The sequence below is a fragment of the Arvicola amphibius genome, chromosome 3 (assembly GCF_903992535.2).
Source record: "Arvicola amphibius chromosome 3, mArvAmp1.2, whole genome shotgun sequence".
Taxonomy (NCBI): domain Eukaryota; kingdom Metazoa; phylum Chordata; class Mammalia; order Rodentia; family Cricetidae; genus Arvicola; species Arvicola amphibius.
This window is the reverse complement of record NC_052049.1, coordinates 121,902,102-121,927,161: the sequence shown is the minus strand read 5'-3', so window position 1 is coordinate 121,927,161 and position 25,060 is coordinate 121,902,102. Positions and strand designations below refer to the sequence as shown.

Sequence of the window (25,060 nt, the reverse complement as noted above, 5' to 3'; positions counted from 1 at the left end):
GGGTTTCTCTATAGCTTTGGAGCCTGTCCTGGACTAGCTCCTGTAGACCAGGCTGGCCTCAAACTCACAGAGATCCACCTGCCTCTGCCTCCCTAGTGTTGGGATTAAAGGCATGCTCCACCACCGCCCGGCTCGTGTGGGAATTTTTTTTTTTTTTTGAGACAGGGTTTCTCTGTGTCTTTGGAGCCTGTCCTGGAACTAGCTTTTGTAGAGCAGGTTGGCCTCAAACTCACCTCCACGACCTCTATCCGCCTGCCTCTGCCTCCCGAGTGCGGGATTAAAGGCGTGCGCCACCACCGCCTGGCTTCCTGCTGAAATTATAACTGCAGGCCACCATGCCTGGTTTAAAGGGAGCTGGGGACTGTAACCAGGGTGTCATGTGGCTAAACAACTCTACCAACTGAGCTACACCTCCAGGCAAGAAGAGAACTTTTAAATTAGCTATCATTAAATTTGAGGGAAGAGATGAGAGCATGATAAGATATCACCTAAATTTAAGTTCTACTTCATTTAGAAGATCACTGGCCATAGGCAAGCGGAGAGCAGCTGTCAACCGCGAGTAGTAATGATTTGAACGCGCTTCTCAACGTTTCAACTTTTTCCCAGGCTGGAGGGCCCTTCAGGGCTAGAACTGGCCCGTTTCTCTTGTCTAATCCTGAACAACGCTGTGGCAAAAAGCAACAGGCGGTCCTTAACAGAAACATTCAGAACTAGTTCTGCTAATTTGTTTCCTTCATCAGAAAGCCGCCAACTGGACTATTCCGAAAAACACGGACACCACGAATCCACACACAGAAACACATTAGCGCCTGGCGGACTTCCGAGAGATCAGAGTCCTAATATGAGAAATCCACCAAGATGCGTGAGAGAAAATGACTGTCACTTCCCATTGGCTGAACTCTCTGGAATTTAACCCTCTAACACAATTTCATTGGTTATTTTTGCTGTCACGTCTTTCCACTTCCTGGTCCACTTCCAGCAACTGCAGGACTAAAGGGCTGTACTGAGTCTGAGGGTCTCCCATATCCCCCGCATCCGTACTGAGTCTGGGGGTCTCCCACATCCCCCGTATCCTTGGCGGAGGCTCTCGCCACGCCCCCAGTCCAGACCCCCGCCCCCGTGTGCTCGAGGGCCCGCCCCCAGAAGTCAGTTCCCTCCCCTTATGGTTGGGGCCCCGCCCTCAGCCCAAGACACCGCCTCTGGAAATTAGATCCGCCCCGAGCCCGCGATCACACCCTTACCTGCGATCCTGCCCTGACTTGTAGCCCCGCCCTCATCCTCAAGCCCCGCCCCCAGACAGTACAGGTCCACGCCCCCTGCCCGCGGTCCCGCCCCTCCCTCCCCAGAGGGCGGCGACCAGGCGGCGGCCGCAGCCGCAAGAGGATGCTAGAAGCGGGCAGGCGCGCACCGCGGAGGTGCTGAAGGGACAGTTCCAGCGACAGAACTTGCCCCTGAGCGCGCGGAGCACCAAAGCGATGGAGACTATCTGGATCTACCAGTTCCGCCTCATCGTGATCGGGGACTCCACGGTGGGCAAGTCGTGCCTCCTGCACCGCTTCACCCAGGGCCGCTTCCCAGGGCTGCGCTCCCCCGCCTGCGACCCCACCGTTGGTGTCGACTTCTTCTCGCGCCTACTGGAAATTGAGCCCGGCAAGAGGATCAAGCTGCAGCTCTGGGACACGGCTGGGCAGGAGCGCTTCAGGTAGGGAGTCACCCGCTACGAGCTCTCGAAAGTGCTAGTGCTCTCTGCTCGCTTCCCCTTCGCCCCTCCCCTTCCAGGGGCTACTTCCTCCTCCGCAGTTTCTTCTTTCTTTAGCGCGGATTCCTGCGCCCCCTTTCTGTCTCCTTTCCTGTCCTAACCAGGATCGCCTGGTCTTCCCCAGCTCTGTCTGCTCCTCTAGGCATTTGGGTCTCTTTGGCTCCACCGCTGGCTTCTCCCCAAACTCGACTTCGCACGTACGCCCTGACTCAACAACCTTCCTCCTAGCGTCCCCTTTTCCGCTTCGACCAAGCCTCTTAAGGGGCGGTAGAAATGCCTAGTGGGGTTCCCTGATCTGTGAAAAATCTTTAGCTCTCAGCAAGCAGAACTCCAGCCGGGGTTATGGCCTGGGCTCCATTGGAACGGTTCACAGCGAGATGCATGCGGTTAATTGATTTGAAAAGCACCAAATGTGGTCATCAGAAAATACTGGGCCATGACCCTAGGGAGTAGGTCTTGGAAAACAACTAAATGCAACAGCGGAGTCACCGACACCACTGAGGGTGTGTGTGTTTGTGTTTAAAGGGTGGAGTTGCCTTTAAAAGTTTGTCCTCTTTGGTGAAAAACGTAATATTGAGGTTTGTCTGCAACTTTCCCTTTCTTTCACCGATTCGTACTTAACGTTCCGGAGTGATAACAAGAGAAAATATTTTTCTAAATGGAGAAAAAAGCTCTCAACTAAATAGTCTCATTCTAAGTGTTTACTGGGGAACCTGAGAGATTGTACAAAGACGACTGGCGTTACAGAAATAAGAGGAACCAAAACTGAATTCCTTAGATATTTGAGATAAAATCATATCTAAAGCCTATTTTCAGTTATTTTGGAGCGAACAGTACTTTGGTAAGGAAGCTGGTAATGTACTGTTTTGTTTCTTTAAAATCACATGATCAATCGGAACTCTCCTAGCAAACATTGTTACACCTCTCAGCAAGTGCTCTGCTTGTGAACTGAAGAACTCCTTTTAGGAACTTCCAAACATGGCTCCCCCTCACTCCTAACCAGCATCCGTTCCGAATGAGTGCACCCTACATTTGTAGAATGTCCAACATTAAAATCTTGGCTTTCATTTCTGGGTCTGACACTAATTCACAGAGACAATAAGGGAACTGCCTTGCTTGCTTGTACATTAGTTTTCTTACTTTTGTGTGTGAAGTAAATAAACGGTAAAGCCAGCTTTCAGAGGTGTTAAAGGGCATCAGCTTTGTTTAGAATTCCATGAAGACATTTTTGTTCCCTTTTCAATCAGCCTCCCTTGATTGAAACAGTTTTTAAAACCTTGTGCCTCATCTGTAAAATGAAGATATCGTCATGATTTCTAAGATTCCTTCCAGTTCAACCACTCTTGAGATCGGTTACCGATTCTTCCATTTGTGGTCTTAGGTTGAACTCTGAGTTATTTCAGGGTCAGGAAAAAAAAGCATTTACTTAGTGCTTGCTCTGCCCTTTAAAGGTAGTAAAATCTTCCTGTGTCTATTTACTTAAAAGTAATTCCTCGACCTATTGACAGGAAAATAAAGGATAATTAATCTGTTAGAATGTAAAGACCTTTGCTAGTTGACGGTTTTGCAATGCCTTTGAGAAGAATGTAAATAGCAATTCATTTTATATATACATTATTTAAACAACCCAGTAACTGCCCTGTAATAATGCAAGGACAGCTAGAGAATGTTTACAATGAGTCATACTTTTCTGTTTTGCTTGGCCCTTTACCAATGATATATTCATAAATACATACATATTTCAGTAGCTACCTACAATACTTGCCTTTCTAGCATATAGCAGAATGCTTCACCATAAAACTACATTCAAAACAATTGCTGTTAAATCATCCCGCATCTTCTAGAAAATAGAGATATTTGTTTTGAATCATGGGTCTCCTGGCACGTTTTATTACATTCAAGTGTGCTTGGAGATATATGCCTGTCATTACAATCATACCCTGAGGAATTTGTGGGAAATATCGTATTAGGAGGTTTATTGGTGATTAGACATAAAGCAAAAAAGGAACTTAGAGAGCTCATGATGTATTTTGAAAGCATAAACAATCATATTACAGAACAATGAACTGACCAGCTGGGAGTTATCATGACTAGTTCTCCTTTCAGTATTTAAGTTAACATTCTAGTGGATTTTAACTACTTGCATAACAGAAAGGGACAAGATGTGCTGGGCCTGGTGACACTTGCCTGTCATTCAAAGATTGAACCCGGAGGATCTTCTGTAGTCATACCAGGCTCTACAGCCAGACTGTCTTAAAGGGAACAGCACAGGACATGGTGGTACAAGACTTTAATGCCAGCATTTGGGAAGTAGAGGTAAACAAGTCTCTGGGTTCTAGGCCAGTCTCATCTACATAGAGAGTTATGGACCAACCAAGTGCTACATAGTGAGATATTGTCAAAAACATAAAAGAATAAAATCAGGGAATATTGATTTGGTTTGTAAAATACTTAGGATTCCATGAAGAACCTTAGTTTAATAAGAAAGGGCCACCATGTGTCTAGGAAGTAGGGAAGGGGAGTCTAGGATTGTGAATGGTTAAAGAACTAGAAATCACCACTTTCGTAGCTCAGTAAAAACAGAAAAGAAAAAAATCACTTTTTATAACTTTTAATTATAGTGGGGAAGTTTAGCAGTAAAAGAAATAAAAATAATGCTTAGTGTAGTGTCTGAGACAGTCTCTCTCTCTCTCTTTTTCTCTCTCTCTCTCCTCTCTGTCTCTCTCTTTCTCACTCTGGGAACCCGCTATATAGACCAGGCTGGCCTTGAACTCAGAGGGCCAGCTGCCTCTGCTTCCCATGGACTATCTCTCAAGCATGCTGCCATCGGGAGGTCACCTACCAGTTAAGGGGAGCCCACCAAACCTAGTGTCCTGCTGTTTGAACTGTCAGTTCCCAAAACTGAGCTGGATGAACTTTCCTTTATTCTGTATCCAGCCTCAGATATTTTGTTATGCTAGCAGAATGTGGTCTGGTGGATACAGGGAGAAAGCATAGCAGCAATAATGAACACACACATACCATGAAACTTTCAGATTTCAAACCAAATTTGGCCTTTTTTTTTCATATTGTCTGACCTTTGGAGTACTATAATTATAGCAACTAATTATTTTTGTTTTGTTTTGTTTTTCGTGACAGGGTTTCTCTGTAGCTTTGGAGCCTGTCCTGGAACTAACTCTTGTAGACCAGGCTGGCCTTGAACTCACAGAGATCCTCCTGCCTCTGACTCCCTAGTGCTGGGATTAAAGGCGTGCCTGCCAGCCTCTGCCTCCCGAGGGCTGGGATTAAATGTGTGCATCACCACCAACCGGCTATAGCCACTAATTATAAAGCTCAGAGAATAGTGCCTTCTTCCCCCAGTGCTCTCAAGGTGAGCTCTGTAGAACGTTCTTCCCTTATGATATTTTCAAAGAATAATTTATATAGCCACATGTGTTTAGAAATCTCTATCCATGTAACATCCCCCTAAAGCTCCTTATCAAAGCCTTTAAGAAGCCAGGCATGATGCTGTATGCCTATGATCTAAACACCTGGAAGCAGAGGCAAGATTGTACATTTGAAGCCAGTATAGGCTACATATTAATACTTTGTCTCAAAATACCAAGGACTAAAGCTGCAGTTCAGTGGCAGAGTCCTTGTTTACCGTTCCCAAGGCAGTTCCAGCACTGGAGGAAGAAAGCTGCTCAGAAACAGTGCAGCAAAGAAATGTGTTTAACTTTGATTACATTAACAGATTTACTTGGGCAATTTCCAAAATACCCAATTAGGTATAACTGATGTGCAAGGAGGAAGCTTTGGGAAAGGCTCCTTTGATAAGTTGCTTTCATCTTTCTCAGATTTGAAGCAATAGCAGACCTATATAAATGAGTTGGCTGACTAATTAACTTAGCAAAAGGCTGTCAGCTGTAAGCTATGGTTAGTTAACACCAGGGCTCCTGTCTCTCTCAGTGCTGAGGTTACAGGTACACATTGCCACACCTGACTTTTTTACGTGGGTGCTGGAGACCCAAATTCAGCTCCTCATTCTTGCAAAGCAAGCATTTTACCCACTGAGCAATTTCCCTGCACTCTTTCTGATTCTTTAGTCCCTCCCAGTGCATCCCTTTCTACAGGATTTAGTGTGATATGAGATCAAGAGAGAATGCTGCAAAGGGGAATTAAGTGGCTCCTAAGAACCTCCCTAGTTGTGTAAAAAAAAAAAAGGCATTATGAAGAAAGATAATAGCTTCTCAAATTATAGGTATAACCCACCACTTTTCCTTGAAATAGTATTCAATGTAAGATAAAGTTTTTTCTTTTTTATTAACTAAATTTATATATTTTTACTGAGAAATGGTCTCATGGAATCGAGGCTGGCTCAAACTCACTGTAGTTATTCCCTTAAAACTGAACTCCTTGGGATGTAGAGATGGCTCAGAGGTTAAGATCACTGGCTGCTCTTCCAGCGGTCCTAAGTTCAATTCCCAGCAACATGGTGGCTCACAACCATCTATATGAGATCTGGTGTCATGCAGACAGAGGACTATATACACAATAAATAAATATTTAGAGAAAAAAAGAAAACTGAATTCCTAATCCTCCTGTCTCAACTTCTCAAATGCCAGTTTTGTTTGTTTGTTTGTTTTGTTTTTCAAGACAGGCCTTCTCTGTGAAACAGTCCTGGCTGTCCTGGAACTCAGTCTGTAGACCAGGCTGGCCTCGAACTCACAGATCTGCCTGCCTCCTGAGTGCTACCACTGCCCAACTTCCAAAGCCATTCTCTAAGTCATACAGTTAGTGACTAGAGAGTCTTCTACTTGCCCAAGATCGTATAGCTCATAACTGGCTTTCTCAAGACTCAGTTCTTGTTGGGCAATGGTGGCACACACCTTTAATCTCTGTGAATTTGAGGCCAGCCTCAACTACAGAGTGAGTTGCAAGCCAGAGCTACACAGAGAAACCCTGTCCCAAAAAAAACAAAACAAACAAAAAATCCTCAGTTCTCTTTATCTCAATTTATTTATTTATTTATTATTTTACAGTGTTCTGTCTGTATGTATGCCTGCAGACCAGAAGAGGGTGCCAGATCTCATTACAATGGTTGTGAGCCACCATGTGGTTGCTGGGTATTGAACTCAGGACCTCTTGAAGAGCAGCCAGTGCTCTTAACCGCTGAGCCATCTCTCCAGCCCTGACTTCATTTATTTTTATTCCATGTGTATATATGCCAGTGTACCATATGTATGTACCCGTGGAGGCCAGAAGAGGACATCAGATGCCCTGGGATGGGAGTTAGAGGTGGTTATGAGCCACCATGTGGATGCTTAGAATTGATCATGAGTGCTCTGGAAGAGCAGCCAGTGTTCTTTACCTCTGAGCCATTCTCCAGCATCCCCAGATCTCTCAACATTGTGTTTAGTGCTCCTTCTATGCCAGACTTCTTATTATGGTCGAAGCAAACTGCAATGGCATGCACAATTTCTATCCTGGAAAGTCTTTGCTTCCAAACAACACCACACCCATCCCAGTGGACCCAAACTCATATCCGTCCAAACCATTATTTTACTTACTGCTATATGCAGGAAACAAAGGGGGAAATTGCTTTACATAGTGGTTGCAATACCAAAATGACAACACACGTCTGTGGCACCAGTGAATGACAGCCTTCCTCTCTGTACAGCCCTTGCTGACCGCACTGCTACACACACTGACAGTGAGCCCTTACACCGAAGTGGGAGTCAGTTCTCTCCTTCCACCGTGTGGGTCCCAAGGTCTGAGCTCAAGTCATCAGGCTTTGATGGCGAGTCCCTTTACCTGCTGAGCCATCTTGCTGGCCACCCTGACTCTGAAATGTTCTGTGTGTTTAGATCAGGAGAGGTCTTAGAGCACACAGCTGGGTACGGTCCTTACAGGTTCATAAGTACTATGAAATACTTTTCAGTCCTTATATGCTGTCTTCCTCTGCCCCAACCCTGAGAAGGCATGATGACTTACTTGTGAAAATCCCCATTAGTTCCATTGATTTCTAAATGAAAACAGTAATTTTAGAAGCAGGCTGGAATAATGAAAGGATAAATAGTGAGAGTAATAAATTTCAGGACATGAAATCATGAAACAAAGAGTACAGAAAAATGTAGCAGGCTTTCTCAGACCACCAGCTCCCAAATCACGACATAGAGACTTATTATTAGTTATGGATGCTCAGCCTTATCTATGCTCATCCCACTAGCTCTTATAACATAATTTAACCTGTTTCTCTTCATTCACATTTTGCCTCAGGGCTTTTTACCTTTTTTTTTTTCATTCTGCATGTCTTACTTTTCCCACTTCTTGAATATTTGAATAGCTGTCCCCGAATGTCTCCCTCTCTTTTTTCTTCTCTCCAGCTTAGATTCCTTCTCCTCTTTATTCCCTCTGTACACCAGCCCAGCCTATCCTTCTACTGCCTAGCTATTGGACATTCAGCTTTTTTTTTTTCAAGACAGGGTTTCTCTGTAGCTTTTGGTGCCTGTCCTGGAACTAGCTCTTGTAGACCAGGCTGGCCTCAAACTCACAGAGATCTGCCTGACTCTGCCTCCCAAGTGCTGGGATTAAAAGCGTGCACCCTACTGCCCAGCAACCATTCAGCTTTTTATTAGACTAATCAGGTGCCTTAGACAGGTAAGGTAGAACAGCAACACATCTCATTAAATATATCATTAAATAAATGCAGCATAAACAAATGCAACACACCTTTGCATAGATAAAGTAATAATTCACAACATAAACAAATGTAACACATCTTTACATAGTTAAAGTCATATTCCACAACAGAGAAACACATGGGAGTAGACTATAGATGCAGAAATTATAGAACTCTAAACCAAAAACGTTTATTCTTTGCTTATACAGGGTAGTATTTAATTATCTCTGGTCCCTTTTATCATGTGAAAAATAAAGTGATACTGAGAAGCTGTACATTAATCTCTGCAGAAGATACCAGAAAACACTGGAATAGGGCCTAGTAGATGGCTCACTGAGGAAAGAGCTTGCTGTTCAAGCTTGAGGACCTGAGTTCAGATCCCAGCACTCATATAAAACAGCATGTATGTTTGTTTGTGCAGGGCCTTAGTATATCGCCAAGGGTAGCTTTGAACTCATGATTCTCCTGCCTCAGCCTCTCAATCTTGAGATTATAGCCATATACCACCATGACTAGCTTTGTGGACCTTATTTTATAATAGGGGCAAGGAGCGGGATATACTCAAATAAGTTGAAAATGATATAGAATGTCAGAATGTATTAATTGCTATGGAGAATAAGAACAACAATGGCAAATAGAGCATTGGGGATAGCAAGAAGCCCTGTCAGCATTGAAGATGTGTCATGAAAGGGAGATAAAAGATGCCCACAGGGGAGTTACATGTTCAAAGGGAAAATGGGCTCCATTAGTTCTTTGTCTGAATTCCTTGGAGTCTCTGTAACCACACCCTGATTTTTTTTTAAATAGGAAAATGCTGGAATTATTAATGTTTGGGTGAAAAAAGACTATCCTAAGTTCACAGTGTTAGAATCCTTGGTAAGGGAGGGACTGAGTCCTGATAAAATGAGAGGGGAGACTTTTGCGGTATGTTCCTGAAGTCATCCTAAGGGCTAGCTTCACACGGCAGAAGAAGCCGGTGAGTGAAGCGTCAACACAATGTCTACTCCCACAAGGGCCCTCAGAACGTCCAGCCCTGGCTGCAGGAGAGGCTAATGCATTTGTGGGCTACTAGCTGCCAACAGTCTTCAGCGTCAAAGCACTTCTGTCTTCTAAATACCTATTTTACAGTTGGCAGCGCCATAGGAAGGTATTTCCAGGTGGAGCATCTAATTCATTTACCCTCAGCCAGCAAGTGCCCAGTGTTTTTGAGAGTCTGATGCCTGTTCAGCAAAGTCCATGATGACATGCAAGCACTCTATAATCTTAACACTTACATTTAAATATTTAGATGTGTCACCACTATAAATCTTGAGCACACCAGGGCTTATGGAGTGCTGTCCTCCATTTAGTAATAGCATCTTGTTTTCAGTGTCTGCCAGAAAACTAAACAGTTGCCTGAGATATCATTTATATTTTTTTAGAACCTCGATAATTGTTTTTGTGCCAAAAGACTCCAATTTCCCCACAGCAGTTTGCTCCCAGTTCGTTACATTAATCATACATTAAGCAAGACTTTATAAATGTCGGTGAGCTCTGAGGCTGCCAGCAATCACTCACGTATATGTTATTTCGTGAGGAGGGGGGAGAAAACTCAACAGCTAAAACCTTTTATGTAGTCATGCTGGGCATGGTGGCACACACCTATAATCCCAGCACTCAAAAGGCTAAGGCTAATTAGGAGTTTGAGGCCAGGCTGGGCTACACAGGGAGGTCTTGGAAAGAGACAGAGAGACTGAGAGCTGTAGGAGGACAGATAACGCATGACTCCACTATTGAAGCATTTAACTTGTCAAACCTAAAGAAGCAGGAAATGGAGTGATGGTCAGGAGAGATCTGGATTTGGATACCTGGAGGTCTGAGCAACATTGTCCTTAAAAAATTAACAGTACTGTACTATACACTTAAAAATTAAGGAGGTGTGATGACTTGAGTCTTGATGTCACCCATAGCTTGTATGAAAGGGACTTGGTTGCCGGCCGATGGGTTTGGGAGAAGAAACTGAATCCTGACCTAACTGATGATGGTGTCCCCAGTGGTGTCACAATATGATGGCAATGTGAAGAGCTGAAGCGTGGTCAGGAGGAATGTCACTTAAAAGTGTGCCTTGTCCCTGGAATGTGTGTGTTCTTCCTCGGCCTTCACGTCCTTCTGCCTATCGCTTTGCTGCTCTCTCTCCTATCCTTGTGGCCCTTCCTTCCCTCTCCTCTCCCTCTCCTCACCGTCTCCAGCCTTACCACCCAGAGGTGAGCACTTCTGCTCATACACCCTGACTGCCATGACGCCTCTGAAACCACGAGCAAAAATACATCTTTTCCCCCTTTAAATTGCTTTTCTCAGGTGTTTGTCATAGTGACATATAGTCTGACTGACTCACGTGGAGGAGGGTCTCCCATTGGTTTTCACTTCTCTGTAATTTATTAGATTTGTTTATTAGTAATACAAACAAAATTGTACATGTTTATAGGGGTGCCATGACATCTTTATATACATATTTATTGTCTAATGTTTAAATATGACTGTATTAATTTACCTCAGACAACAGTTTTGGTTTTGTTTGTTTGTTTTGTTTTCAAGACAGGGTTTCTCTATGTAACAGCCCTAGCTGTCCTGGAACTCGCTCTTGTAGATCAGGCTGGCTTTGAACTCACAGAGATTTGCCTGCCTCTGCCTCCCTCCTGAGCGCTGGGATTAAAGGTGTGCGCTGCCACCACCACCTGGTCTCTGAGATAACATTTTATGTAAAAACATACAAATGCAAACTCTTTTCCTTAGGCTTTTAAAAAAACTATATATGTGTGTGTGTGTGTGTGTGTGTGTGTGTGTGTGTGTGTGTGTGTATGTGTGTGTGTATGTATGTATGTATGTATGTATATGTATATAATTTTTTTTTCCGAGACAGGGTTTCTCTAGTTTTTGGTGCCTGTCCTGGAACTAGCTCTGACCAGGCTGGCCTCAAACTCACAGAGATCCATCTGCTTCTGCCTCCCAAGTGCTGGGATTAAAGGCGTGCGCCACCATCGCCTGGCCACTTTTAAAAAAACAAAACAAACAAAACTGAACCTTTGCCTTGTAAAGCCGTGTTGGAAGTTATGAAAGATTTGTGATCTTGGTTTCTATCATTTTTCCTAGACAACATCTGTGCAAATTTCCTCCATCAACTATGTTCTGGTTGCCCCAGATAAAATCATCTTGAGGCTCTTCATAAAAAGGGAAATTTGCTCAGCTCTCTCTCTCTTTTTTTGTTTTTTTGAGACAGGGTTTCCCTGTAGTTTCTAGAGCCTGTCCTGGAACTAGCTCTTGTAGACCATGCTGGCCTCGAACTCAGAGATCCGCCTGCCTCTGTCTCCTGAGTGCTGGGATTAAAGGCATGCGCCACCACTGCCCGGCCCTGCTCAGCTCTCTCTTGAGGCTGCTTTGATAGGCTAAGATAGTCCCCATGCTGGAGAACCAAGTTTAGCAGAAGCAATAGATCCCATGAGCTCTGAGCAGCCAGAACCACAGGAAGCCTGTAGTCCTCACCTGACGGGGCTGCTCCTTTCCCACATGCTCACCTACTGCTGTAGAAGCTCCAAGGAGCCAGTTGGCAGCCTGGACGAATTCACTAGAAGCATTACAGTGTTCTCTAGTGGAAACATCCCTCCCTTGACTGCAAAAACTTCTTCATCAGCACAATAGAAAGGGATTAAAGGCATCCAAAATATTTAGTGACTCAGGAGCCAAACATGGTGACTCATAACCCCAGATCTTGGGAGGGCATGGCAGAAGAATTACCTAGAGTTCGAGGCCTAGTGGGCTACAGGATGAGTCACTAGCAGAAAATGGAAAAGACATTTGAAAATAAAATAGGATTTAGTGACTCATTAAATGCAGTTGAGAAAGGTTTCATCACCCAACCTTCAGCCCTTGCTTCCCATGGAACAACTGTGACTCAGAGAAAACACCCCCTCCTCCCGCACTAGTTTAGGATGCATGCATCCTGAAGGATCCTGACAAAGCCTTGCAAGGTGACCTCTCCTGGATGTCACGTGTCTAAGTCCTCAGGAGCCATCCACAGTTATATAGACCAGCTGCCTCTCTATCACAGTGGCAAGCTCTTGGAATCCCGTGGTTGACATCAGCCTACGTCCCATCTTCACCGTGATTAACTGAATACTTTTTTTTTTTTTTTTTGAGACAGGGTTTCCCTATAGTTTCTAGAGCCTGTCCTGGAACTAGCTCTTGTAGACCAGGCTAGCCTCGAACTCAGAGATCTGCCTGCCTCTGCCTCCCGAGTGCTGGGATTAAAGGCGTGTGCCACCACCGCCCGGCTAACTGAATACTTTAATTGGTGCCCTACATATAATACCATGGAAAGGAATGTGGCATTCTATGATTTCGTGGATGGTCATTAAGATGTCCACATTCCAGAGTGAATCCTCTACAGTGAGAGCATCCAGCTTCTCACATCAGCAGTTACTGGAGATGTGGGTAGCAAAGGGTGACCGTCCAAGTCAACCTGGGTAAGAGGAAGACCCTTGAGTCTTGGCACAGCTCCCATGACCGCTTCACATTCACACTGGAGTGGACATCTTTACTGATAATGACAGGACAAGACATTTTGTTTTGTAGATTATCAAGAATTCCTAGTCAGGCAGTAGTGGCGCAAGCCTTTTATCCCAGCACTTGGGAGATAGAGGCAGGTCGATCTCTGTGAGTTCAAGGCCAGCCTGGTCTACAAGAAAGAGCTAGTTCCAGGACAGGCTCCAAAGCTACAGAAAAGAAAACCCTGTCTCAAAACAAAACAAAACAACAACAACAAAAAGGATTCCTGTATGGAGGAGCCTTTTGCTAGGCTTTCATATAAGCTACAATAGTTCATTACTGTTTATTACATACTCATCAACATGGCCCTCAAACCTCTTTATAAGTAGATGGTGGTTTTCATTTCTTGACATGACAAACCCTTAGCCTGTGCTAATGAACTGTGGATCTTGAGCCACAGAAATCCTCTAGGAAAAGTGGACAGTGAGTCCTACCACTGGCTTTCCAAATGGGAGAGTTTCCCTTTTATACTTAGCTTTAAGTTCCCCAAAGAGTGGAGCTGAGTGGTGCTAGCTTGATATCTCTCTCTCTCTCTCTCTCTCTCTCTCTCTCTCTCTCTCTCTCTCTCTCTCTCTCTCTCTCTCTCTCTCTCTCTCTCTCTCTCTGTGTGTGTGTGTGTGTGTGTCCCTGCCACCCACCCCCGTGTGTGTGTGTGTGTGTGTGTGTGTGTGTGTGTGTGTGTGTGGTGGGCATCAAAGAATACCCTCATAGTGAGTGTTCAACTCGCACAAGCATTTTGGGTTCTAAAGATGGCATTTAGTCTCTTTCAAAGCCAGACTATGAGCCAGAACTATTTTTCAAAAGTGTAACAGCCTTTGATGAAGAGCATGCCTCTGCTCCAGAATGTCATGGCTATAATTGCCCATCGGAGCCTTGTCTAGGCTTAATTGAACATCTCAGTGTTCTGTGTACACTTGAGGCTGGAACCACTAGATCTGATGGCCGAAGTGGTCAGCTGCGTGTGTTACAGCACAGAGCAGTGATTTACATCCTCCTAATGCTGCAGTGATTTACAGCCTCCCTAATGCTGCAGCACAGTTCCTCCTGTCGTGGTGACTCCCAACCGTAAGATTATTTTCGTTGCTACTTTATAGCTGTAATTTCGCTACTGTTCTGCATTGTAATGTAAATATCTGTGTTTTTAGATGGACTCAGGCGACCCCTGTGAAAAGGTCATTTGACACCCCCCTCCCAAAGGGATCTCAGAGTTATTGGTATAGACCAATTGAAGGTACTTCTCCTTTAGTCCTGTTAAAGCTGGAACCTTTGGATCTCACACAAATGGGTCCGAGAAGTACATTATACTATGCAAGTTCCCTCTAAGGTTAGAAAAAAAAAATCTTAACAGGGTCATACAATATATAACTACAAGGTGGCGTACAGTCTGGTAACCAGAGTTAAATCCCGGAATCCACATAAAGGTAGAAGGAGAGAACTGAATCCAGAGTCTGTGCTGTGGCCTCACAGCATGCTGTCAGAAGCCCACACACATACATCATACATATACAATAATAATGATGGTAATTATTGACAATTTTTTTTTCTTTTTTTGGTTTTTCGAGACAGGGTTGCTCTGCAGCTTTAGAGCCTGTCCTGGAACTAACTCTTGTAGACCAGGCTGGTCTCGAACTCACAGAGATCCGCCTGCCTCTGCCTCCCGAGTGCTGGGATTAAAGGCGTGCGCCACCACCGCCCGGCTATTGACAATTTTTTGAGATAGGATCTCGCTATGTTTACCTGGCTGGCCCTGGACTCACAGATATCTGCCTGCCTGTGCTTGAGTGGTGTCGTGGAAGATGTAAACCACCACGCCCAGTTAATTGATTTTAAGGACGCTAGGACTCACTTTCTCTGGTTTCATCTGGTTTCTCTGGTCTCCAGCGTAAAAGCCACCCCTCAAGGAACTTCCCACGGAGCGCTGGCGACTGTGTGTTAATCAGCCCCTCCAACGCTGATGGCAATGCTCCAGTGTGACACGTGAGCTCAGACTGCTGAGAGATGAGATGTTGGGCAGCATGCCCTGGCTTCCACTGTTCTGTCATGTCTCTTATGTCCTCACCAGCTGTGTTGCGCTCTGACCTGATCATTCTGTACTGCACACTTGAAAGAGCACTGGGTATTCAGTGGTGAACAAAACAGACACGGTCCTTCATGCCCCTTAAAAGTTAGCAAGCCAAGCCGGGCAGTGGTGGCGCACGCCTTTAATCCCAGCACTCGGGAGGCAGAGGCAGGCGGATCTCTGTGAGTTCGAGACCAGCCTGGTCTACAAGAGCTAGTTCCAGGACAGGCTCCAAAGCCACAGAGAAACCCTGTCTCGAAAAACCAAAAAAAAAAAAAAAAAAAAAAAAAGAAGTTAGCAAGCCAGTAGCATGGATACAGAAAAGTAGCATGGATACAGAAAGTGGGGAGGGGTAAAGGGTACCATGCAAAGGTACCAGCGGTTCCTTGGCACTACTGAGTGCCCACTTGGGATTGGTTATAATTAATTCATAGCAACTTCAACTGATGTGCCCTGAACCATCTCCTCAGCCCAGATTTGCAGTTAGACTTACCTTACATTCATTTATTTGGAGGCGTAGGAGAGCTGCATGCCCAAGGACAGCCTGTAGGAGTAAGTTCTTCCTTTCCACTCTGTGGTCCTGAGACAGAACTCAGGCCATCGGGCATTGCAACCAGCACTTCCGTGCATCAAGCCATCTCGCTGGGGCCCCAAATCTGGAAAACAGGCGCTGGGGAACAACCTGCCGTAGTGGATGCTGCTATCAGCAGAACGACCGGACTTGAGATAAAGAAAGTCAAGGGCTAAAATTTCTAGTCTGTGGAGAAAGGCCCAGAACTGGTAGGTGCCAGCAGACGACTTCAGTCTCAGAGGAGCAGAGGATTTGTTTACTGGACTGGAGGGGATAATGGGGTAGGGGGGGTCCTGAGGCCAAGCTAGAGGAGATGCCTTTGAAAGTGGGTGAGATAGATCACCTTCCAGCAGCAAAACCTCAGCAGGCTTCTTTTATATGCAATGGCAGTGGGGCTGAGGACTGACTTGGCTCAGGGGCCAAGGGTTTAATCCTCAACCCTAAAAGATATAAAGAAAAACAAAACCTGGACCTTCCCTTTGGGTTCTGTATCCCCTCCCCCCTTTGCATTCTGGCCAGAGGATAGTCTCACAACTAATAATTCCCTCCTTAACATACAAAATTAAGATTCTTTTTAAAAAAAAATGCAAGATGCTAGAAAACATGGTGTTTCCTACAATGTAAGGCATGCTCTGTGTGTGTGTGTGTGCGCGCGCACACACACACACACACATATAAAATACATGCATGCAAACATTCCAATGTTGAATTTTCTATTTTAGGTGGTAACTCGTTTTTTTTTAATTTGTAAATGTAAATATTCACTGAAATAATATAACTCTAAATATCTTGGCGATTTAATGAGGTCATAAGGTTACTTTGTTTGTATTATATCCCAGTAATTTTGAAATATCCACCCCTGTTCCTTTTTAAACATTTCTTTAGATTAATATCGTTTCCCCTCCCCTTTCTTCTCTCCAAACCCTCCTATGTACCCCCGACCTTACCCTTTTCAAACCCAGGGTCTTTTTTTAATTGTTGCTGGAGTGTGTGTGTGTGTGTGTGTGTGTGTGTGTGTGTGTGTGTGCGCGCGCGCGCGCGCGCGCTCTTGCATGCATGTCCCTAAATATATAAATTCAGTCTGCTCTGTCTGTAATGCTGCTTGTATGTTTGCTTCCAGAGCTGACCACTTGGAATGATTTTTCCTAGGGAAGACCATTTCTCCCACTCTCAGCATTCCTTAGTTGCCTATAATTTTTTTTTTCTGGCTTTTCAAGACAGGGTTTCTCTGTAGTTTTGGAGCCTGTCCTGGAACTAGTTCTTGTAGCCCAGGCTGGCCTCGAACTCACAGAGATCCGCCTGCCTCTACCTCCCTATTGCTGTGATTAAAGGCATGCACCACCACCATTCAGCTAGTAATTCTTTGTCTAGGGATAAACTGTAACTTTCCCCCTTCAATGTTAGGATGTCTATTGGTGTCATCCTTGTTCAGGCTCTATTACTTTTAATTATGTATACTGTGTCTGCATGTAAGTATGTAAATTTGAATGCAGTTGCCCTAAAAGGACAGAGACATCCGATCCCCCTGGAACTGGAGTTACAGGCAGTTCTGAGCCAACATGGGTGCTGGCAACCTAACGGTTCTCGGAGAACAGCACATACTTGTAACCACTGAGCTGTCTCCCAAGTTCCCATATCCCAGTAAAATCTTAAAAAACTTGCACTAAGTAATCTTCTCAACATTGAATTTTCAACCACAAAAAGGTTGTTTTTTAAAATTACACTGGTGAAGGACAGGCAGTGGTGGTACACACCTTTAATCCCAGCACTCAGGTGGCAGAGGCAGGTGGATCTCTGTGAGTGAGTTCCAGGCTCAGCAGGTCAAGGACCTTGCTACAAAGCCTGAGGACCTGAGTTGATCTTGTCTTAGCTAAGGTTTTCAGTGCAGTGAAAAGTCACCATGACCACGACAACTCTTCTAAAGGAAAACATTTATTTGAGGTGGTGGCTTACAGTTCAGACTTTCAGTCCCTTATCATTCGTGGTAGGGAGCATGGCAGCATGCAGGCAGATGTGGTGCTGGCTACATCTTGATCAGAAGGCAACAGCACAAGACTGTCTCACGGGATATGGCTTGTGCATATATGAACCCTTAAAGCCGGATTCCAAGGTGACACACTTCCTCCAACGAGAACATATCTACAAACATACCTTACCAACAAAGCCACACCTCCTAACAAACAGTTCCACTCCCTTTGGGGGTCATTTTTTTTTCAGACCACTACAGATCCCAAAACCCACGTGGTGAAAGGAACAAAAACCAAGCCTTGGGCTGGAGAGATGGCTCAGAGGTTAAGAGCATTGCCTGCTCTTCCAAAGGTCCTGAGTTCAATTCCCAGCAACCACATGGTGGCTCACAACCATCTGTAATGAGGTCTGGTGCCCTCTTCTGGCCTTCAGGCATACATGCAGACAGAATATTGTATACATAATAAATAAATATTTAAAAAAAAACAAGCCTTGACAGTTGTCCTCTGATGGCCACATGTGCCATGGTATACATGTACCCAAATATATATATATATATATATATATATATATATATATATATATATCATACATAACATACACACATAAAGTAAATGAATAGATGTAATAAAATTACACCCATGCTAAGCTATAGAGAGCAAGGCAGATTTGGTGCTGATAAAGTTTCGGCCTAACAACACAGGCTTAATTGGATTATTCTTATGACATGGCACATCTGCCTGAATTCATACACATGTAGATAGGACAGTGGCAGAACGGTAACAAATTAATTATCCCACAGAATTAAAGAAGATAGCAACACCTTAATTAACTAGATTATTTAAATCCCGCCAAAGACGGGGGACAGTTTTTCTTGTCATCAATGCTTGTACAGTGCTGTAGTCCCCAGAAACTGTCGCTTGAAGCCTAGCGTGATGGTGCATGCCTACAGTCCTAGGACTCAGGAGGCTGAGCTGGGAAGAAAGCTGGGCCACAGAGCAGTTCTAGGCTGAGTTGGACTTGGAAAACCATGTCTCAAAAATAGAAAGATGGATGAAAGCACAGGAGGAGGAGGGGAGTCACTTGGGGCTATTTTATGAATTTTGAGGAGAAACAGGGAGGCGAGTGAATAAGAGAGGGGGTACATACGTTCTTCACACTCAGAAAGCAAAGCTGGTGGGTTTCTCTGGCAGTACTAAGTACTGAACCTAGGGCCTCCTGAGTGCTCGAGAGGTACTCAGGGACTGGAAACACCTGCCCTAGCAGCAAGGGCGGGCACAGTGTTGGGTCGCTGAACTACTGTGGCTTTAGGAGTGAGCACAAGCGTCTGGCGCATCCCACTGTCCCTTCATAGCAATCTCTGTACCTTGGTCAAGTAGAGTTTAGTGTGGAGCACTGGCAGCTTGAACTTTGACACTCGGGAGGTCCTTGGCACTTAGCACTTTCCTTTGCCCTTTGGACTGTCAGCCCTGTTTAGCAAGCATTCTGTGATTCCTAGGATTTGCCAGCCAATATGATGTAAGACACATGTATAAAACATGTTTGACCTTTGGGAAACCATGGGTTGAGCCAGAGTCACACCCTACATACAGGCAGCACATTATAAAAATTGATGCAAATGTAATAGCAGTGTGCTAACCATTAGATGGGATTATTTGAGAAAGGAGTCTTTGATTGGGAAGGCTTCTCAGATAATAGCTTTCTGAAACTATTGAAGGATAAATGGGAGTGTGATGGAGAGAGAAAAGATATGACATTCGGGTGTCTGGCCAGCAAGCCCCAGGGGTCTGCCTGTCTCTACCTCCCCAGTGCTAGGATTACAATTTTGAGCCGCCACACCAGGATTTTTTTTCCATGAGTTCTAGGGACCAAACGTAGGTCTTCATGTCTGCATGGCGCGTGCTCATCCAGCGGGGTCAGCTTTCAGCCCCACCTCGAACTTCTCATCCTTACCTTCACCTCCCGTGTGAGGGGATGCTAGGAGCGTGCTACCACACACATCATATTTGGTGTGGGGACTGAACTCGGGCTTCCTGCATGTAGGCACTCTACTACAGAGCCACATCCCTAGTCCTTTATTATCTATCTGTTTTAACCCAATTTTGTAACAACTCTTCTATCAAATACTTAAAAATAAAACCTCGTAAGACACTGCAAGATGATATGCGGCAAAGGTTCTCATGTGTCTAAGAAGTGTGACTTCAAAATTCTCTCCATATATGAAATGGGCATATGTGTTAATCTCAGAATATTTTTGTTCACCAAAGATACTTCATATTGGATTTATGAATTCTATTTAAATAACGTTATTTTCAAGTTTGATTTTGGTGTTTCATTATTCAAAGGAGGAGCAAAGAGCACTGACCTTACACAACCCTTTTTTTTATTTTTTCAGATCAATAACTCGATCCTATTATCGCAACTCAGTTGGTGGATTTTTAGTATTTGACATTACTAACCGACGGTCTTTTGAACATGTGAAAGATTGGCTGGAAGAAGCGAAAATGCACGTACAGCCTTTTCATATTATATTTCTCCTGGTGGGACACAAATGTGATTTAGCTTCACAACGTCAGGTGTCAAGGGAAGAAGCCGAGAAACTATCAACAGACTGTGGAATGAAATATATAGAAACCTCAGCAAAAGATGCTACAAATGTTGAGGAGTCCTTCACAATCTTGACAAGAGACATATACGAACTTATTAAGAAGGGAGAGATTTGTATTCAGGATGGCTGGGAAGGGGTTAAAAGTGGTTTTGTTCCAAATACTGTGCATTCTTCTGAGGAAGCAGTTAAGCCCAGGAGAGAGTGCTTCTGCTGACTGCAACATGCCAAAGAACTGTCGTATACAGGCCAAGACGCTTCTGGACACATGTCAACATTTACAGCAGAACAACGCAAGAAGTGACATCACAAAACATCCAGACCCACGGTAGCATCGTAAGCTGCTGGCTACAGCGCTCTGTGCTCACCAGCTACAAGAACAGATAGGGTAGTCTGCTGAGTTAGGAGGGAAAGCAGACAGCTTTCTTTCTGAAACCAGTGTCTACAAAACTACATCCACTCTCACTTTCTTAGCATATAGCTGACCTTAGTGTTCAGATGTATCAGTATTATTCATCTTTCTTGACAATTGAAATTGGATTTTTTTGTATACACGTAGTCTGGCTGAAAATAAATGTATCAGGATTATATTCTCCTCAGTCAATTAGTATTAAATATAAAGTGCACTTGAAGGCCAACGAGATGACTCAGTGGATAAAGAAGCTTGCCCCCAAATCTGCAGACCGGAGTCTGATCTCTGGAACCCCTGTGGTGGAAGAAAAGAACCCATTTCACTTGAAGTTGACCCCTGACCTCAACATGCACGCCGCCGTACACGTGCTCACACAAATACACGAGTACGTGCAGCAACATACACCAAATAATATAAAAAATGCATTAGGTACATCTTGCAGGCTGGGGCCATAGTTCAGTGGTAGAATGTTTCCTTAGTTTCTGAAAACCTAGATTCAATCCCAGCATCAAAACTGGAGTTGGGGTGGGGGGGCAGGCTGTGGTAGTGCTGGCCTTGAATCCCAGCACTCAGGAGGCAGAGGCAGGCGGATCTCTGTGAGTTCAAGGCCAGCCTGGTCTATAGAGCAAGTTCCAGGACCAGCTCCAAAGTTACACAGAGAAACCCTGTTTTGAAAAACCAAAACAACAACAACAACAAAAACAAACAAAAACTGGAGGGGAAAGGCAAAGTACTTTTAAGCAGTCTCAGAAGTACTAACTAGGGCTAAAATATAAGTTTTCTTTTCAAAGAAAATGCCATTCTTAGAGCATAATAAAATAAATTTTATATTCCTTTTTGTTTCTAGATTTATCGGTCCTGGAATCATCACTTTTGGCAAGATTTGTAAGTGCTCAAAGGAGATATTTTGAGCAAATATTCGCAGAAAACAAAAAGGACCACTCAGTAGCAAATAGTTTGATGCTATAATACACTGTCCAGACTTAGCCAAGGAAAGCAAAAGCAAATTTAGCCAAGAAAAAAAATAGTGACAGTTTCAAAGAAAAAGAAGCAGTTTATTTTGAACTATTGTCAAAATTATCAATATACATACATAGTAGTTTTTCAGATTTCCAAATTATCTTATTTCCAGTAAAAGTAGACAAAATGTTCTGAACAGGAAAAATGGTCTTAGCCACTTGATTTAGCATTCACATCTAATTTTCCGATCTCATCAATAAAAGGGAAGATAAAATACTCAAGTGAATAAAATGCTATTCAAATTCAGTTTTTTAAAACTAGTATTTTTTTTTTTTGGCAGAGTTTTGCTATATAGCTCAGACCCACTGCCTCAGTCTCTCTCCCAAGTGTTGGGAATGTACCTTTTGTGGCATGGAGGTTGAGACAGGGTTTCACTCTGGTCGCCCTTGTTGGTGTTGAACTTAATACACACACTAGGTTGGATCTGAAGTTAGAGATCTGCCTATCTCTGCCTCTGAGTGCTAGGATAAAAGGCATGCAGCTTACCATGCCTAATTTTTAACTCTGATTGAGTGTTAAATATTTTATAATGTGTTTTATGCTATAAATCACAGAAGGGTATCTAATTACCCAATGAAATTGCCTTTTGAGATTGTAAGTTTCTTATACTTAAAGTAAGTTTATTTATTTGAAAACCAAAATGGTATAGTGTAAAGAATATTAAGCAAGAAGTCAGAGAACAAAGCTCTAAGCTTGCCTTTACTCTACTAATTAGTATTAGACCATAAGAATGTCCTACGAAGCCAGGCGGTGATGGCACACGCCTTTAATCCCAGCACTCGGGAGGCAGAGGCAGGCGGATCTCTGTGAGTTCGAGACCAGCCTGGTCTACAAGAGCTAGTTCCAGGACAGGCTCTAAAGCTGCAGAGAAACCCTGTCTCGAAAAACCAAAAAAAAAAAAAAAAAAAAAAAAAAAAGTCCTACGATCTCTTGACCATCACTCTTCTGGCTTATAAAATGAGCCTACTAATTTGTTGAATATTATGGAATTATTTTGAAAATCAAGCAGATGGTGTTAAAATGTTTTGAATGCAGAAGGTATTTTACATGTGTGTTGCTGATACAGCTGCTTCTGGACATATGTTTACAGTTGATGAGAATATTTTCTTGTATTCTTTCCTTTTATTTCTGTGTGGAGGTACCAGAAGATGGTGCGTGTTTTCATGGACCCAGGGGAGTCCTTGGCTGGCACTGTCCTCTCTCCTTCGACCTTGAGCCTCTGATGAATCACTGTTTCTCTAAAGCATAAACAACAGAGATGAAAGCCCTTGGAAAATTAATCCACTCAGAAAGTCACATCTGAAAATGTTTTAGTGAATCTTTGAAGTGGGCATTTAATTGTATTCTTAAAACATTAACACTTGGACATTTTTCTAGGTTTGTGTGTTTTTAATAGTGCTTGTGAGGAGAATATGTTATGTCACTATGAATGTTTTGAATATTTATATTGTCAACACTTTTATATCCCCGGGCTGTTTTGTGGGAATGAATTCCAATTGCCCCTCCCCCATGAAGCAGTCGATTTTCCTGTTACAATTCTAAGTCTTACATTACAGTTCTCCATCACATCCAAAATGGCATGGTCTAAAATGCTGGAGGGCTGACCCGTACCTGTGCTCTACGTGTCAAGTTAACAATGAAAATTTAAAGCGTGATTTCATTCTCAGTGGACACCTTTAATAATAGTAAGGCTGGATAAAGACCAAGGATAGAATGTGTTCTATACTCAGAATAGAATTAGGAAGCTGGAAGAAGAAATGGGAAGGTGGAACCCCCAAAAGTTGATACTTGTAGGGCAGAAACACTTATGTGTGTGGGGGGGTGCACACATTCATGGTTGAGGAATGTAAAAGGGTAAGTAAAGCTGGGTCCAGTTGCTTTGACTTTATGGAGGAGGTATTTCCCCCATATCCTACCCCTTACAGAGGGGGTATCAACAGTGAGTGATACACTTGGCATGGTGACATATACCTTTAATCCCACTCAGGAGGCAGAGGCAGATGGATCTCCGTGAGTTCTAGGCCAAGCTTGGTCTACAGAGTGAGTTCACGGACAACCAGAGCTACACAGAGAAACCCTGTCTCAAAAAACCAAAAAAAAAAAAAGAAAGACTGCCATATGTGTATACGCATAACCTCAAATCTATCCATCCATATATACATATATATAGTATTGTATATATATGTGTATGTATGTATATGTGTGTATATGTATATATGATTGACCTGTTTCTTATATATTGTTATAGAGGATGTGAATGATAATGCCGAAACAGCCAATACTTGCTCTTGGCAAAAAAAAGAATTTGCCCAGGTTTCTTTTTTTCTTTAGATTTTTCTCTATGTAACAGTCCTGGCTGTCCTGGAGCTCGCTTTGCAGACCACGCTGGCCTTTAACTCACAGAGATCTGCTTGCCTCTGCCTCCCAAGTGCTAGGATTAACAGTGTTTACCACCACTCCCTGGCTGCTGCCCAGATTTCTTAGAAACCACATATACAACTTTAATCTTGGCACTCAGGAGGCAGTGGTAGGTGGATCTCTGTGAATTTGAGGTCAGCCTGGTCTACAGATCAAGTTCCAGGACAGCTAGAGTTATGTTGTGAAATCCTGTCTTTAAAAAAAAAAGACATACTTTATTTATGTCATTACTATGCTTTATTTACTCTTATTAAAATTTAATACTCTAGATGCTGTAGCTAATTGCCATTAGAATTTTTTTAAATGAACAAAAATCTACTCAGTGAGCCAGGCGGTGGTGGCGCACGCCTTTAATCCCAGCACTCGGGAGGCAGAGGCAGGCGAATCTCTGTGAGTTCGAGGCCAGCCTGGTCTACAAGAGCTAGTTCCAGGACAAACTCTAAAAAAGCTGCAGAGAAACCCTGTCTCGAAAAACCAAAAAACAAAACAAAACAAAAATCTACTCAGTGTATAATAAACTTGTACCTGATTGAGACTGCTCATCCACAGTGCTAATAATTTCAGAACATGTAATGGCATGATGGTTCATTGTATGTAAGCTTAAACAAAATGTCCAAGTGATGAGAATGCTTTTCAATGTGGTCTTTATATTCTTTGCATCACCATAGGAGCAAGTAAGAGAGAATTTTTGAGCCTGGAAACCTGAGGATTTAGGCTTCCAAAAGCATCAAGCAACCAAAAACAATTGTGTATTTTTTTTTTTTTTTTTTGGTTTTTCGAGACAGGGTTTCCCTGTAGTTTCTAGAGCCTGTCCTGGAACTAGCTCTTGTAGACCAGGCTGGCCTCGAACTCAGAGATCCGCCTGCCTCTGCCTCCCGAGTGCTGGGATTAAAGGCGTGCGCCACCACCGCCCGGCTGTGTATTTTTTTTTTTTGAGTCAAGTTTTCTCTGTGTATTTCTGGCTGTCCTGGCTTTGAACTCCCAGAGATTTGCCTGCTTCTGCCTC

General features: G+C 43.6%; 1 protein-coding gene across 1 annotated transcript; it reads left to right on the top strand.

The window, feature by feature from the left end:
• Window positions 1-1,395: 1,395 nt before the first annotated feature.
• On the top strand, window positions 1,396-21,135 carry Rab39a (RAB39A, member RAS oncogene family). The gene is made up of 2 exons (XM_038323862.1): window positions 1,396-1,702; window positions 19,995-21,135. The coding sequence occupies exons 1-2, from the start codon at window positions 1,476-1,478 to the stop codon at window positions 20,419-20,421; spliced, it is 654 nt and encodes a 217-aa protein (XP_038179790.1). The 5' UTR covers window positions 1,396-1,475; the 3' UTR covers window positions 20,422-21,135.
• Window positions 21,136-25,060: the final 3,925 nt, after the last annotated feature.